Here is a 16,864-nt window from a genome sequence, read left to right on the forward strand (position 1 = left end):
CACACACAATTCATATCCAATTCAAATTTGAAACCTTGATCTTTACCAAAAATACCAGTTTGTTGGACATTGGTTCATTCAGAACACCGAATAAAAAATGAATCACGAAAAGTTTAGCAATAATTTATCCAAAAATCAATCTCCCAACTTTGTTTTAATATTCAATCTAACTGCTAACTGTGATGTGCTAGTAGTAAATGATTCATGTAGTTGTCATGAGTGGCTTCTCCAAGTTAAATATTCTTGGGCAAACGCTAGGCTCCAAATCTTAAATGGCATTATCACCTGTTTCTTGTGCCCCCTAGACCTCACGTACTCAAAACTTAAATTAGAATAAAAAGAAAAAACAATAAACAACCCCATTATTCAATTCATGGTTCAAAGTTCAAACCGTAGCTCAAGTATGATGTACTTCAGTCAAACTTCACGCACTTCTTTCCCACAAAATCAGATTCCTTTGAATTCAATTCACGCCCTCCACTTCTCCCCTATTACTGTATTACATGAAAGAATTTTGTCTTTTTTTTTAAGCTTTAGTTATTTTTATTTTTGGTGTGTTGTTTAGGACACTTTTGTTCTCATTCTCTGAACTGAATCTGTTCAAATATTAAAAGCTAACATTATTAAACCCAAAAAAATAGTTCACTGTTCCAAAAAATAATATGTTTTTATCAATTGTACACGCTGTACTCTGTGTGGAGTGGAGGCATAACAAGTAGCACAATCCCTGATACACCTGTGCCCTCATCCTCTGCAGCTGCACATCTCTTAAGACTTAAGAGTATTCAAAGGTAAAGTGAATCCCATCCAAAGCACCACAGAACCAAAAACCAAACCCTTTTTGAGCAAAAAGCAACAGAAATCAAAGAATCATAAACAAGACCCCCAAATATTTCCCACAGTTCCAACCACAAGAACCACTTCTCAAAAACCTGCCATGATTTGATCCCTCAACTCCAACCCAAATGGGATTTTCCTCAAAACACTTTTCCCTTTTCCTTTATTCTCTGATTTTCCTTACCAATTTGGAGCTTATCCCACTTGCCAAATCTGTTTCTAATACAGATTTAGTTTACAAGGGGTGTGCAAAGCAAGCCTTTTCAGATCCAAATGGGGTTTACTCACAAACACTCTCAGCTCTCTTTAGTTCCCTTGTTTCACAGTCTTCCAAGGCTAGGTTCTTCAATACCACCTCTGGTACTGGCCAAAGCACCATCTCTGGTCTCTTCCAATGCAGAGGAGACCTTAACAATGCTGAGTGTTACAACTGTGTCAACAAACTGCCCCAAATGGCTAACAGTCTTTGTGGCAAAACTGTAGCCGCTAGAGTCCAGCTCCTTGGCTGTTACCTTCTATATGAGGTTTCTGGGTTTGCTCAGATTTCAGGGTATGACTTGCTCTACAAGACTTGTGGCTCAACCAATGTGGCTGGAGTTGGGTTTCAGGAGAGGAGGGACACAGCTTTTACTGTGTTGGAAAATGGGGTTGTTAGTGGCCATGGCTTTTACACCACGAGCTATCAAGATGTGTATATGTTGGCTCAGTGTGAAGGGGATTTGGGGGACTCAGATTGTGGGGAATGTGTGAAGAGCTCTGTGCAGAGAGCTCAGGTTGAATGTGGGAGCTCTATTTCAGGCCAAGTCTATCTGCACAAGTGCTTTATTAGTTATAATTACTATCCAAATGGGGTTCCTAGGAGATCTTCATCCTCATCATCTTCCTCTTCATCTTCATCAGGTAAAGTTTCTGTTTTTACCTACAAAATTTTGATTTTCATCTTGATTAATGATGTTTTCTGCTTTATTTATTTGTTTATTCATGTACGGGGCTTTTTTGGCCTAATCCCAAGCGAGAATAGTGGTTATTTACTGTATGAAACATTGAACATTATATATATTATTAGTGTAGTTTATTAATATATTGATGTTGTGGGATGTGTTTTAAATTAATGTAGGGACAGGTGGAAATACTGGAAAGACAGTGGCTATAATATTAGGAGGGGCGGCAGGAGTTGGGTTTCTAGTTATTTGCTTATTATTTACTAGAAATTTGATGAAGAAACATGAAGGTATGTATGTGTATCTGGAACATGAGGTGGTTTTTTTTTTTTTTTTACCTGCCTTTTCTGCTTCTAATGTTGTTACCAATTTGAATTTTTTTTGGTATTTTTGTGCAGATTTTTGATAGGAGAAAGATGAGGTTCAAAAGAAACAAAAGTTCATTTGAGGTAGATTCTTTCTACGATATTATTTTTGTTTTTAGCCAAAGGAAATGGGTTTTTGTGGTGGATAGAAGTGGTAGAGTGAGAGAGAGAGAGAGAGAGAGGGGTTTAACTTTAATGTTGGAAATTGTTATTACTTACCTACCGTGTAGGTAAGCATTTGTTAAGCTTAAGTGAGGGAATGAAATTAAGAAAATGTTTACAAAAGCAAAAATTGTAAGAATGAATGTTTGTCATTTTGGGTGGTCATGGTGGATGAAAAAAGAAAAAAAGAAAAAAAAAAAAGACGGTGGACTAATGGGATTTGGCCTTTAGAAGAAAAAGAAAAAAAAAAAGTCATAGCCATAGCCATGTGGGTGTTTGTCTCTTTTTTCTAATCTCCAGATGAATGCATGATGCATCTCCATTTTCTTCACACAACTTTATGCTTTTTAGAAAGTTGCAATTGCAAACCTCTCTCTCTCTCTCTCTCTCTCTCTCTTTATTTTAGAAGTACATAGACACTCTCCCCCACACGCGTTTGTGTATATTTGTTAATTTGGGTCTGATAATGACACTGACAAATGTTTTAGAGCAAATATCACAATCTTCTATACTATCGGGAAGATAAATTAAGCAATCACTTTCACTGCCTTTGCCTCTTGCTCTGGCTTTCCATGCACTACCTTGATTGGAGTGTTACTAAGACCTGGTGATTGGTTTTCATAAATAAAAAAAGACCTGCCGATTTGCTTCATTGCATTTTTTAATAGTAAACATAAGAATTTCTCAATAAAATGCTTTTAAATTATCTCTCGCTTGCATTTGGGATTTACCAAAATCATTCTAATATTTATTTCAACAAAATACATCTCATCTATAAATTTCATTCAGTATGATATAGGTGGAGTCCTCCATAATATTACCTTCGAATTGGTGGATTTCAAATATTCTTTGTTGATGGACCGCAGCTTCTAGGATTTTTATATATATACGATATATTTATACACTAAAAAAGATGCTAAAGAAACAAGAACAATGGATATGCTGAAGATAAAAAAAAAAAAAAACAATGGAGCTCCTCGGATGTGGATTAGGAATGCCCCTTATCAAACTCTGATGAATCTCATTTTTAATGAAATTGCTATCATCTCAATAAATTAAAAAACTCAATTAAATTCCTTTTTATCCAACACAAAAATATCTTGGTGTGCAATGTTGGAGATACAAAAGAATATTACTAACTCATTGAGATGCTGTAATTAGTGTAACACCATTTTCATGTGATCTAATATCTGACACTATTTCAAAGGCACAATGGTTAAAAACAATGTGACAATGTTTTATTTTAGTCTGTGTGTATCGTGGTAGATGTCTAACAACTTTAAGGTCATATTGTTTTAATCAACTATGTCTATGTGTATTGTTTTATGTCGGGTCTTATTTATTTATTTTTATAAATATGATAAGTTTTGAATGTGCGATGCTAAAATAATTGTTTTTTTAGTGTAGGTAGGATTTAAACTCAAATTCCTTATTTGATAACAAAAGATTTCACTAATTGAACGGATAAAAACTTACTTCATGTCGGTCTTAATAATCTTTAGAACACCCTATTATAAAGTGCTTTTAATTATCTTTAGATCACCCCGATCATGAATTGCTTTGTGCTTTTAATTCTTTATTCTGCATCATGGAGGCTGGGATATTTGTATTAATAGAAGCCAAAGAAAAATCAAAACTCAATCAAGGCCCGCCCTAAATATCAGCTCATACTACATTTTAATTAATTGTTTAAAAAAAAAAACTCATAATCTGCTTTTCTCAAGTCGTGATAATATAAGAAAATTAAGTATCAAAAAGAAAAAATGAATCAAGGATAAGATATCTATAGCCTGTAGGGAGCACACACAATTGACAATAGATATGAATGCTCCTAAAATATTGACAATGGGTATGGATCCACTGAACCAACAGGACCTGTCCTTTCTCTCCAATTATTTTTGGATACCACAAGTGTTTAAAACTTTAGTAGGTTGGGATTGATGTATTAATTTCCCTTCTAAAATTATAGATTAAAGATATGGATATGGAAGCTTCGTGACACTCCTTTGTGTTGTGCATTGCAAGATGATGATGATGATGATGATGATTAATTGATGATTGATGCTCCTCCTCCTTCAGACTTCAGAGCTCCCTACATATGATGACAACGGATTTCACGCGGAAACACAATTGGACAGAGTTGTATTGTATACTTCGGCTTTTATATATGGACGTAGCAATATTGTTCAAAGCTGTTAACGTGCACTACTCCAGAATGCCGCTATGGGTCAAAATATTCGTGCTGTATACACACTCTAAGTTAGCTGTATACACTACACAAATACAAATAAAATACAATACAATACAGTTCATGCTGAATCAACTCCTACGTACACAAAATAGATGTGGATTCCATTCTGTTCATTTATTTATTGTTCATTTATGCTGGATGAACTCCCAAGTTATTGTTTATAACTTGGGAGCTAAGACTGCTTTTTAGCTTAAAAACTCTTTTTTGCTTTCGAGTTTTGATGAGTGTGCTAAGTAAACTCCTATCTTCAAGCTCTAAAAGCATAAATAAATAAATAAGGGTAAATGGTATTAGGATCTCCTAAACTTTTATCTTGTTTAAAACCGTCCTTTACTTCTTCTTCTTTGCTAATTTGGTACATGAAACTTGGATGGTGTACCAAATAAACCTTTCTGTTTGTGTCTCCTCAAATTGTTAATGGAGAGATCACATGACTTAAAAACGAAAACAAAAAAGTAAAGAGATGTAGAATTTTTTTTATGGGCAATGAAACATTAAATAAAATAACCCAATCCCCAATATCACGGCCAAACGAAGGTTGAAGTTCACCATTCAACCATTTCCAAATTCCTTCACTAAACCATCACCAAAACCCCCTTTTTAAAAACAATTTTTTTTTTAAAAAAAAAAAAAAACCCCACAAGTGATGTACTTGAGGAGATCTATAGCTTATTTGGTACATGAATTTAACACATGTTTTCAGTTTTTAAATAACATTACGCGTATTTTCATACATTTTTTCACTCATACATATTTCGAAAAAATATAAACAACGTTACTAGAACAACGTTACCAAACGGATCCCCATTTTTCCAAAGCATTTGAAGTTGATATGTTCAAATCTCTGCAGGCGTAGCTAACTAAAATTAATAGTTTAGTGTGACAAACTAACATGTTATTTGACAAATACGGTGATAAGAATCTTATAACTCAATTAACACTTCTTACTAAACAAACTTAAATAATTTATTGAAAAAAATAATAAATAAAATACAATACAAGAGAATCAAACTCCACTCATCCCAATTTCCAATAGGCAAAATTTGTAATGGAAGAAATGAGAATCATTCCCTCAAGATTACACAAAAGAGCCCACCTAGCTACATTATGAGCCACTAAATTTGCCTCCATATAGGTGTAATTTACAAAATATTATGAGAAATAGTTCAAAATGAGCCTAGCTTTGAAATATTATGAGAAATAGGTCAATAATTTGTCCAAACGATCAATGAGGAGATATTGAGTTTTGAAGTGGTGGAGTGACGTTTAATGCATCTCCTTTCACTAATGACATATTTGTATCCAAATCATTCTGCATATGTTGCTTTAGCCTTGTTGCTTTGGCTTATGCTTTAAGATGATCTTGATCATTTGTTAATTCCGGCCATGTGAATATAACTTCTTTGCTATGATTTCTACCTATTGCTTTTAGGCATGTTTTCTCTTCAAAATTTACTTTCACAAAAGGAGGGAGGTGTATCCCATGGACTTTTTCTTGAGTTCTTCTCACTTGCATAAATCCCAAGACATTACAATTTCCAAGGTATATTTTATTAATTTGACTACTTAACACCAAAGGATCTGATAGTTCCCTTTCATTTTGCTTTATGATGCGATTTATTGTCATCTATATTATATCACAACATATAGCTGTGAATAATATGAAACTTTTTTTAGTACTTTTTGGCACCTTCAATTTTGCTTTTGAATGTAGAATAGTTTTGAACCATCAGGTATGGAATTAAATTGCATATCATAGAACATGATTGGCCAAGGAGACAAAATCCAACGGATTTTTGCAATTAGGCATTCTATAAAGAGATGTGTTCGAGTCTCTTCTTTGACTTTGCATAAAACACATTATTTATCTTCAATTTTCATTCTTCTTCGAATTACACATTTAGTCGGAACACTTTACCAAACGATCTTTCGGAGGAAAAGTTTTAACCTTTCTTGTATTTTGAGTTTTTAGAACTGCTTCCAATCTTTGACTTTTTGTTTTTTAAGGAACCGTCTTTTGATTTTTTTAGAGAGTTGAATTAGTTGATAGACCAACTTAGTTGTGAACTTTGCCCAAATGGCTAGAGACTCATTACAGGGACAAATTCAAATCCTCAACTATCAAAGTTAAAAAAGAAAAGAGGGAAGTTACACTTTTCCACAATAAACTATATCACATTTTGTACTCTCTCATAATCTATTGGAATCATGATAAACTATTGAAATGCATGTATAGCTAATAATAAAATTTAGTATTAAAAGACTAATTTACCACTCCCTCCAAAGTAGACAATAGAGAGTTTATTGGTTTTTTGAAACTATATTTCATTATACCTAACATTAAAGTCTAAAACAGTTGTTTCTCACAAAAAAGTCTAAAACAGTTGTTTCTCACAAAAAAGAAAAAAGAAAAAAGAAAAAAGATAAAAAGGATAGAGAGTCTAAAACAGACATAAATGTTATTATTATTATTTTTTTAAAAAGGCATGTGCATTTTTGTCTTCAACATTTTGTTTAATTAATTAAACCAATTTGCGCTTCGCGCTTCTTCGTCAGTGGAGTTGAGTCAGCATTTGGACAAACAAGATCTTGAGTTTGAGCGTTCAAACGCATGCAGCGGAAGAAGACACCAAAAAGCTCCTCCATTCCTTTTCCATTTCCATAACATGAACGATGATGCATTAGACCCACGCACACTCCATGCCCAAGCCATCAAATCCATCAACACAGACCGTTTTGTCTACAACAACCTCATCACACTCTACTCCAAGTCCAACATCAACAACCTCTTCTCTTACTCTCTTCGCCTCTTCCACCAAATCCCATCTCCCAACGTTGTCTCATGGACTGCCCTCATCTCCGCTCACGCCAACTCCCTCTTTTCTCTCCAACACTTCGTTTCCATGCTCCGCCACCCCACTTTGCCAAACCAGCGCACTTTTGCTTCTCTCTTCAAAACCTGTACCTCACTCCCTTGCTTCCGTTTCGGCCTTTCTCTCCATTGTCTTGCGCTGAAACTTTGTATTTCTAACGAACCCTTTTCTGGGTCTGCGCTTATTAATTTTTACTCTAAATATCGGCTTCCTGGTGATGCTCGTAAGGTGTTCGATGAAATTCCTGAAAGAGATGAGGTTTGTTATTCCGCAATTATTGTGGGTCTCGCGCAAAATTCACGCTCTATTGATGCATTGTCAATGTTTGTTGATATGAAAGCTTGCAATGTGGCGTCCACGATGTATAGTGTATCTGGGGCGCTTCGTGCAGCTGCAGAGGTTGCTGCATTGGAGCAATGTAGGATCATACATGCCCATGCGGTTGTTACTGGTTTCGATATGAATGTGATTGTGGGTAGTGCTCTCGTTGATGGGTATGGAAAGGCGGGTTTTGTCTTGGATGCGAGACAGGTTTTTGATGAGAATTTGTCGGGAATGAATATCGTGGGGTGGAATGCATTGATGTCTGGTTATGCACAGCAGGGGGATAAGAACTCGACCCTTGAACTTTTCAATTCGATGGAAGCTCGAGGGCTTGTACCTGATGAATATAGCTTTCTAGCAGTCTTAATGTCATTTTGCAATGCGAATTTGGCTGTTGAGACTGAGCAGTGGCTGACCCGGATGGAAGTAGATTATGGTTTGGAACCAGGGTTAGAGCATTATACATGTTTGGTGGGTGCATTGGGACGAGCTGGTCGATTACAAGAAGCTGAGAGGCTTGCAATGACAATGCCTTTTGTGCCAGATGCTGCAGTGTGGCGGGCATTGCTATCGAGTTGTGCATATCATGGTGAAGCGGACATGGCTTGGGCTATGGCTAGACAGTTATTGGAACTGAATCCGCATGATGACTCAGCTTATGTTATTGCTGCCAATGTGTTATCAGCTGCAGGAAGGTGGGATGAGGTTGCGGAAGTGAGGAAGTTGATGAAAGATAGAAGAGTGAGGAAGGAAGGTGGGAGGAGTTGGATTGAAGTGCAAGGAGAAGTTCATGTGTTTTTGGCTGGGGATAGAAGGCATGAGAGAACAGAGGAAATTTATGAGAAGTTGGCAGAGTTAATGAAAGAGATTGAGAAATTAGGTTATGTGCCGGTTTGGAAAGAGATGTTGCATGAGGTAGGGGAAGGGGAGAAAAGGGAAGCACTTTGGTATCATAGTGAGAAGTTGGCAGTGGCATTTGGAGTGGTGAGTGGAGCTGCACCACCAGGGAAGGCCCTAAGGATTGTGAAGAATCTGAGGATTTGTAGGGATTGTCATGAAGCTTTTAAGTATATGAGTAGAATATTGGAGAGGGAGATCATTGTGAGGGATGTAAACAGATACCATAAATTTTTAAATGGTAGTTGTTCTTGTGGAGATATCTGGTAAATTGTAGGAAATGAGCCTCTATAATGCTGCTCAAGGGAGAAAGAATGCACGCCCTTTAAATGTTACGGGTGTGTTTTCTGTACTTTTTAATTTTTTATCATTGTTCTATCCTTCTTTAAGTTTCACTGATAAAGGTGTTATGGTCATAGTATAACAGTTGACTTACACATTACTTTCACGCAGTGAGTCTTGTTTTGTTAAATCCTTTGCCACCTAGGTATCCATCAGGAAAATCAATTATTCAACATTTTTCTTCTTCTTCTTCTTCTTCTTCTTCTTCTTCTTTTATTTTATTTTTTATTTTTTTTAAAAAATCAAATGGTAGAGGTCTCCCCCAGAATTCCTCTCGTAATAAATCCCTTCCTTAATATGTTGAACCCCGGACCTTCATATTGGTGGATGTGAAGTTTATGTTTTACTGGAAGTACTGTTTCAATATGTAGGTTCTATTATAGAATTCACTAGCGAACCCCATGCTGGCTTTGCAAATCTTCTTGTGCACCATCTGCAAGATCAAGTATAAGGGATACCTTTGAATTTGGTTGGATGATTCCGATAGTTTTCCTCCTTATGTATGTGGAACACATTACATGCACTCCAACAACCTGTTATAGTGATGCGGTGTGTGGCCTGCTAGTTCATGGCATCAGTTTTTGCTTTATTTAAATGAGTTTTTCCATTGATCGTTTTATTAAATAATGAGCCTATAATTTTTGTGGCTTAAGTTTTTCACTTTAATTCTATCATTGAAGATGATTATTCTTTTTCTGTAGTATTTGAGTTTCTCTTTAGTGTTCGATTGTGAGATTTGTTCCTTTCTTTCCATGCTTATAGGAACGAGATGTTGTGATGACAGATGCCATCCAATTTTACATGGAAAGAAAAACTACATACAGCTTGGCAAGAGGTAGTAGCAACTAGGTTATATGCCCAATAATTTTGGTTCACATTTTGAATTTGGTAGAAGATTTTAGTGTCAATTGAAGCATATTATGTTCTGGTTTTCATTTACATTTTTCTTAATTATTTAAATATTGTTGTCACATTGTGTAAGAATCCTTAAGCACTTTTGTCCCTACTCTTAAATGTTGTGATGGAGTCCTGACATTCTGAATTCTTGTCCTCAAATTAAATTGAAAGCTCTGTAATTATAATTATAAATGTGCATCTTAGAAAGGCCTTAACTTATTCTGAGGTACCAGAGGAACTTGATATTCAAAACTAATCCCTGCTTGAAATTGAGCCTTTATTGTTCCCAAGCAACCATCTTTGTATCCCTGCTCTGGTGTACTGTCCCGTGGTTAGTTTCTGGTTAGATGTTTATCAATTGGTGGCGATTACAAGCACCCTTAGGTGGTGAAGTCTAGGTTTTTTTTTTTTTTTTTTCTTTTTTTTGCTTTCTTATTTTCTTGCTTTCCCTCCCTCAAGTCCTGTGTCATCATCCTTTATTTGTCTCAAGCTACACCTCAATTATTTTTCCGGGTTGATGATCATTGACATACAAAAATGTTTATATAAGAATTGGATGGAGGGGCGAGGTTTTGAGATCAAGACCTGTTGGCTGTGTATGGAACTTACCAGTCAAAATAAAATCTATTTGATGTTTATTTATTTTTTAACACCGCCAAACTTCTTTTGGCGGTGTTACTGCTTCTATGTCACTCATGTTTTTTCTTCTTTACAAAAAATTTGCTGTTAAAGAGTATTTCAGAATCTGGTAATGCACAATATGCCTTTTTTGGGGCTAAGGCTTTGTTTGTTTGTTTGTTTGTTGTTGTTGTTGGTAATGCACAATATGACACGCTTTTTAAGGTTATTTTGGTTCAATTTTGCACTTTAAGGAACAGTTGTGAAAAAAATAAAAAGCAGATGTAAGTTTCAGCTGCAATAGTTTTCTAAAATCTTTTACCAAAATTTTTCCCAGCCTCTCATGCTTGGTTATTTATGTTGTATATAATTTCCTCCATTGTCGCTTTATAGAAAATTCAGATTGACACTCCATTTCTTTCTCTCTTTTTTTTCTTATACAGATTTAAACATGCATCTATAACTTTCATGGTTTCATCTAGAATTTTTTTTTATTCAATCTGTCATATATGGGCAGAATGATGCTGCTTGCGAAAATTAAAAAGCAAGCAATGAATCAAGGTCATTACATGCTCAGGCTGAAACGCAGATACCCATGTCAGCATCAATGGCAGTTATGGCCTACGTCCTTATGCTTAGCAATGGAAAAATTGGTAACCTATAGTACCATTGGACTTCTGTTAATGTCATTATAGCTGCCGAGATATGTTGAGTCGGGTCTGGTGGAAAAAGAATTTGTCCTTAATAATCTGTTAGTATTATTTCTGAGTTGATTGACTGTAACATGGCACTCACATCAGAGCAAAAAGCAGCAGGTATTGGTTATGATGTTGATCACAGAGATTGCCTTGATTTAAGTACTAACTGATCTGTTCAAAGGATATTGTTTCTCTTCCCTGTCTTTCAGCATATGTTTGTCAATTACTAATTGCTGTGATCCCCCCATTTTCTCATTTGATTTGTTTTCAGATACCTTCAACACTGGCTAACATTAATATTCAGCGTTGTATCTCTTGATATCCACCATGACCAGGTATGACTAAAATCTATTTCTGCTTATTGCATATACCAACTTTCAGTACATGTTTAGTTCGTTAGAGTAAGTAGTCCAACATGCATTGCGTTTTGTGGTATAAATATCTTAGCAAGTGCCTCAACTCATGGCTGCTCTGGTCTTTTGCTTCTAATTTTGTGCAGGTGTTCCCCTTTACGTAGTACTGGTGCATTGCTGTCAAGTATGATTATATTGCCAAACTGCACCTGAAAAACAAAATCTGGTGAAATGCAAAAAACAAGAACTTAAGTAGAGAATGGGTGGTATGGTTCTTTCCAAGTTATGCACCTAGAAACTGGCTTAGATGACACTGATATACATGACCAGGCTTGCAGCATCAAATCCCTTTATGTTTGGTTTAATTCTCTAGTCAATAACCGTGATGAAATTTACTAGCAGAAACAAACTGATCCATTATTTTGATGTTCTTATGTTGTAAGGTTCAATATTCGTTGACCCTAAGATACGGTCTTCTTGTTTTTTATATTTATTTTTGTAAGGTTCAATTCCAAAGTAATCAATTTTGATGTAAAATGGCTGAGATCAATTCAGAAAACCGTTGTTAGATTATTCTAAAATGCCGGAACCTTCTCCACGTCACAATACCTAAGTAATCACTTTTGTTTTAAAGTGTTTGAAACATATCAGATAAATCATCACCCCAATACACCTAATCTCTTCCTTCTTTTCTACTCTAAATTCTTATCTACTTCGGCTTGTTTTGGGTTTCTTGACTGTTTCAGCTCAGATTTACATTGACTAATATTGTTCTTGAATTTTTCAGATTTAAAAGAGATGATAAAACAAGCCCTACCAAACTGTGAATCACCTGAACTCTTTGAAAGATGAAATCTTAAAGTCTAAAGAACTAAACGATTTTTTTTTTTTTTGAGAGATAATTACAACATGCTGTTAACCCCGCAGCTCAAACCATTTTCCTATTAGACCCTCAAGCACTTTGTATATGAGGAGGTGTCAATTCAACTACAAGGCCTTTGGCAAACTTTGAAGAATGAAATTTATACATACATTGAGCTAATTATTAATATTAAACTAGCATGTAATCCGTATTGTCCTCATCGTGGTGGCTTACACCTTGAGATCTCACACAGATCTTGATTTTCATTAGATCTACTAGAGTTGGGTTCAACATCCATAAGACCTTTCAAGTCCTTACCTTGGATTGCCATCCTCAATGTCATGGCTCACTCAACAAGATAAATTGGCATAACTGACTGATCATATCATTGACATAAGCTTCAAAAATTGGTCAATAACCTGTATCTTCTCAATCAACATCAGTTGGAATTTTCTCAAATCCAAGATGATCGGGTTGATTGGTGAATCAGCTCTCAACCTGAATCCAACTGACTCGTGAGCACTGCTAAAAGGTGTGCAAGGTCAATTTAATCTCCACAAATCGTTTAGGATTCATTCCTCATCATTCAATCCCTAAACAAACATCATCTTTCTCTTGAGCTTGAGTATATATATATATAGGTTGTCAGCCAACTACCTAAAATTGATTTTGAACCAACTTCCAGGTTTCAGTTGGGAAGGGGTAAGCATACCTCCCATTTGAATTAGTAGTGTAAATATCATACTATTTCAAATTCGCAAAATGCCAAATACATTTGTCAAGGATAACTGAGGTGTTATACTAAACTGTAACAAATAAGCTTGAAGATCTCCATATGCATGTAGATAATCAGAAAAAAAAAAAAATATATATATATATATATATATATATATATAATTCAAACAGACAATAACGGATAAATATCCATTCTAGTGACATTTTAGAAAAATGGGAACTAGACACATCTAATAGATATTTAGGTATGTAAATAAGGGGGGAGTGGGAGATGGTGTTCGAAACGTAGACACCAGGCAGCACAAAAGGTAGCAGTGCCACTTGACTATTAGCTCGAACCCACACCTAATAGTTATTAAACCTATGACCTCACACTCCACCTGGCTCTAGTTACAATATGCTCAAGGCATGTTCTTCATAAACATCAATGAAAATTACTTGACAGTGTCAAGTTCAAACCTAACTCTATTCATTATCTTCTCCAACCTAAAGACTATCATTTCAGCTGAATAGCTTCAAATCCATTTCATAAAGCATCTAGCGAAATAAATCCCCAACTTAAAGTAGCATACTTCAAATAAGTGAGAACAAACAACAGCTTAAGAATGAAACAAAGAACTTCTTAATGGAATCTAGTTCAGGTTAGAAGTGTAACAGCAACTTAATACACATTCAGCTAAAATAGAAGGGTTCCAACTAAATTACTTTTAGCCCAAAAATTAACCAAATTTAAAGGCTTACATGCTGGCACACACACTCAATTTCAATGAATGCATCTATGCTATCAGGACATTAGCATTTACAAGGAATAAGCTACAGTTCAAATAGAATATGGGGATCTTAGAATCAAAAAGCACCATCAAGAACAATTTATTCAAATTCAATCCACATTCTTAGTGCAAGAGAAAACTTCAAAGCATCATACTGAAAACAAAAACTCATAAGATCAATCAAACAACTCCATACTTACTGAATTAGCATATCCCCAGTTCAAACATTGCCAATGCAAAATTATAGCCTCAATAATTCTTATTGAACAAATTTTCTTTTACTGTTTTTTTTCTCAGCCACCAAACAGCAGCATAACATAGAAACCCAACAGAACATATCAAATATAACAACTAATAACTTCGTCGGCATCGATTTGCAAAACAAATATCCGAACCAAACTCCACAATCCGCATAATTAAAAATACTATCAATAATAATAGTAAAGACAGAACAGAAACATAATTAGGGAGCAGAACCCAAATTAAAAACTCTCTCTCTGTCTCTATCTCTAAAAAAAGTCTGAAACTTTTCGAAAACCCTAATTGAAAAGAAAGAAGCAAAAGGCTCTCTCTCTCTCTCTCTCTCTCTCACACACTCACTTGGGAGTGGGAGTGGTGCCGAGGAGGCTGGCATTTTGGAGTTCGATTTCGGTGAGTTGTTGGTCGCGGTCCATCTCGATGATGAGTGGCACAGCCAAGATCAGGAAGGTGGTGCCGGCGATCCACGCCGCCTTGCCTGTGCTACGGAGGAGCTTCTTGGACACGACGGCGGCTTCGGAGGCGGCGCGCTTGGCGTGGATGACGATGGTCGACTGGGACACGTTGCGGCTGGCCCTTGATATGAGGGACTGTTCGCTTTCCTTGCCTTGGGTCACTCGCTTTTTCCCTTGAGACGACGCCATTACAAGGAGCTATGCGTGCGTGTGAGAGAGAAAGAGAAGAAGAGAGCGAGAGAAAGGGTTTTATGGTTTTGGAATGGAATGGTTGGGTCTGCTTTGCTTTGCGGTCACGGTCAAGGGCAAACCAAACCAAACCAATTATAGAAAAAAATTGTCTCGAAGGGTTTCAAGTTTCAACTTGAAAAATCAAGGGCGTTTGGTAGATTAGGATAAATAACATTTTTCAGTTTTTAAATATATTTTTATACAATTTTTTTATCAACACGTATTTTTAAAAAATACAAACAACGTTATTAAATCAAAATTATCAAATAGCCTCCAAAATATTGATTTTCTTTTTTATAAAATATTCAAAAATAATGCTACTACTGTACTAAAGTATATTAAACTATGCTAGGTTCAAACTCTCTTTAAAAAAAACTACTCACTACTAACACTCTTTAAATTGATTCTCAAAAGAAAAAAAAAACATTAAGTTTAAATTTAGGGCAATTTTTATATTGTTTATTGAAATACAAGATTTTCTTATTGTAATCCATTGAACTACAATGTTCTTAACCAAGTGATATAATTTTTTTTCTTTCTAAAAAAATGTGATATAATTTTAATACTTTATTAAAACTATGTCTTTTAAATATAAAATATTCCCATTGGATAAAATTTTGTCTATTTTCTTTCTTTTTCTTTTTTTTTCCCCCCCTTTGTTCTCCCTTTCTCCTCTTCTTCTCCAATCACGATCAGCATGGCTCATACGAGTCCCATAGTCTAAACCATATCTCATCTACGACATTGCAACTTTGTGTTTCAAAATGCAGATCAAAAGACCTTTTAAACTAATTTTGGTACTGTCAATTGAGAGAATTAAGTCTAAATTCATGGATGACAAATAAGGGTAAAAATACATTAGGATAGTTTTTTTTTAGTGTTGAATTTAGGTTGGCAAAATTTTCAATCCAAGACACTATCAATAGCTTAAAAAAATATGTATTTTAATTTTGTTAATTTGATTTACTTTTGAATTTTGAAACTTAGTTTAATCTTTTATTTTGATTTATTTGTGTCTTAAGACTTAATTTTGATCCAGTTAGAATATTATACTCAATTGTGTAAATTGCAATAATTTATTGAATAATATGTTTAAATAGTTGAATGGAAGTCCAATTATTTTATTAGGCATGACAAAATGATCCCAACTCGATGACCAAACCCATTTCTTGCATGTTGGGATGAATTGGTTTTTAGAACTATCATGAATTGTATTAGATTGGCTTAATTGTGGATTTCTCAAGGTGAGAAGATCAAATCAAGTTGAATTTTTTTTTTCAAACCCAACCTATTTTGATAGATAAACACCCTCTACAATCATGAATGTCTTAGAAAATGGACTATTACCTAAGATCTAGTCCAACTAAACCAAAAAGGTCCATCTCTTAACCCAAGTCAAGTTTTTGCTATCCAAATGCCAAAGGGCTTTGTAGTTTGTACCACGTGGAGAGAGAGCTTGCACATTGTGCGGGGATGGTATTAGATTGGTTATATAGCCAATCCAACATCACCACATGTTCAAGGCATGCCAAAATAATAAGAAAGGGAGAGAGATAAAAGTTATGTATAAATAAGAAAGCACGTAGCCATTAGTTATCGTCTACATATCTAAAATAATGGATAAAAGTAATACCAAAATCAATCAAGGACTATTATAGCTACATCAACAAATTTCAGCCATATGTTACAAGGTTTGACCAAATTGCATAGAAACAACAAATGCATGTTGTCTTATTTTGTCAAGACTCTACCTTGTTCTTCTCTAATGAGAAGACAACACCTTACTCAATAGAAAAGTGATATATGCGTATACTATTATTAAAGAATGAAGGAACCAAGGAAGAATCAATCTATCTTAAGCTCTCTCTCCTTCTCTCTTATTATTTCGTACTCTATTGTTTCTCCTCTCTCCTTCTCAATTATAACACAATACTCTATTGTAACCATTTAAAAAAAAAAAGCAGAATATTCAACTAGTTTGTGCATTGTGGTTTT

The 16,864-nt window shown here is 35.1% G+C and overlaps 3 protein-coding genes across 6 annotated transcripts; 2 read left to right on the plus strand and 1 right to left on the minus strand.

Moving 5' to 3' along the window:
• The first annotated feature begins 509 nt into the window (after nucleotides 1-509).
• LOC142623157 (plasmodesmata-located protein 2-like) lies at nucleotides 510-4,625 on the plus strand. Of its 3 annotated transcripts, none has more exons than XM_075796559.1 (4): nucleotides 510-1,737; nucleotides 1,955-2,068; nucleotides 2,177-2,227; nucleotides 4,275-4,625. In XM_075796559.1, the coding sequence occupies exons 1-3, from the start codon at nucleotides 966-968 to the stop codon at nucleotides 2,182-2,184; spliced, it is 894 nt and encodes a 297-aa protein (XP_075652674.1). In that variant the 5' UTR covers nucleotides 510-965; the 3' UTR covers nucleotides 2,185-2,227; nucleotides 4,275-4,625. The 3 variants fall into 3 exon arrangements, with proteins under 3 accessions (XP_075652674.1, XP_075652673.1, XP_075652672.1); XM_075796558.1 differs by having other exon boundaries at nucleotides 511-1,737; nucleotides 4,331-4,625; XM_075796557.1 differs by lacking the exon at nucleotides 4,275-4,625 and having other exon boundaries at nucleotides 513-1,737; nucleotides 2,177-2,435.
• Nucleotides 4,626-7,092: 2,467 nt separating this feature from the next.
• On the plus strand, nucleotides 7,093-12,114 carry LOC142623665 (putative pentatricopeptide repeat-containing protein At5g52630). Of its 2 annotated transcripts, XM_075797103.1 has the most exons (4): nucleotides 7,093-8,988; nucleotides 9,755-9,827; nucleotides 11,477-11,540; nucleotides 11,705-12,114. In XM_075797103.1, the coding sequence occupies exon 1, from the start codon at nucleotides 7,223-7,225 to the stop codon at nucleotides 8,918-8,920; it is 1,698 nt and encodes a 565-aa protein (XP_075653218.1). In that variant the 5' UTR covers nucleotides 7,093-7,222; the 3' UTR covers nucleotides 8,921-8,988; nucleotides 9,755-9,827; nucleotides 11,477-11,540; nucleotides 11,705-12,114. The 2 variants fall into 2 exon arrangements, with proteins under 2 accessions (XP_075653218.1, XP_075653220.1); XM_075797105.1 differs by lacking the exon at nucleotides 9,755-9,827.
• A 2,045-nt stretch (nucleotides 12,115-14,159) lies between these two features.
• LOC142625700 (mitochondrial import receptor subunit TOM9-2-like) lies at nucleotides 14,160-14,969 on the minus strand. The gene has a single exon (XM_075799389.1). It carries the CDS (start codon nucleotides 14,825-14,827, stop codon nucleotides 14,522-14,524), a length of 306 nt encoding a protein of 101 aa, XP_075655504.1. The 5' UTR covers nucleotides 14,828-14,969; the 3' UTR covers nucleotides 14,160-14,521.
• Nucleotides 14,970-16,864: the final 1,895 nt, after the last annotated feature.

This window comes from Castanea sativa, chromosome 2, assembly GCF_040712315.1.
Source record: "Castanea sativa cultivar Marrone di Chiusa Pesio chromosome 2, ASM4071231v1".
Classification (NCBI taxonomy): Eukaryota; Viridiplantae; Streptophyta; class Magnoliopsida; order Fagales; family Fagaceae; genus Castanea; species Castanea sativa.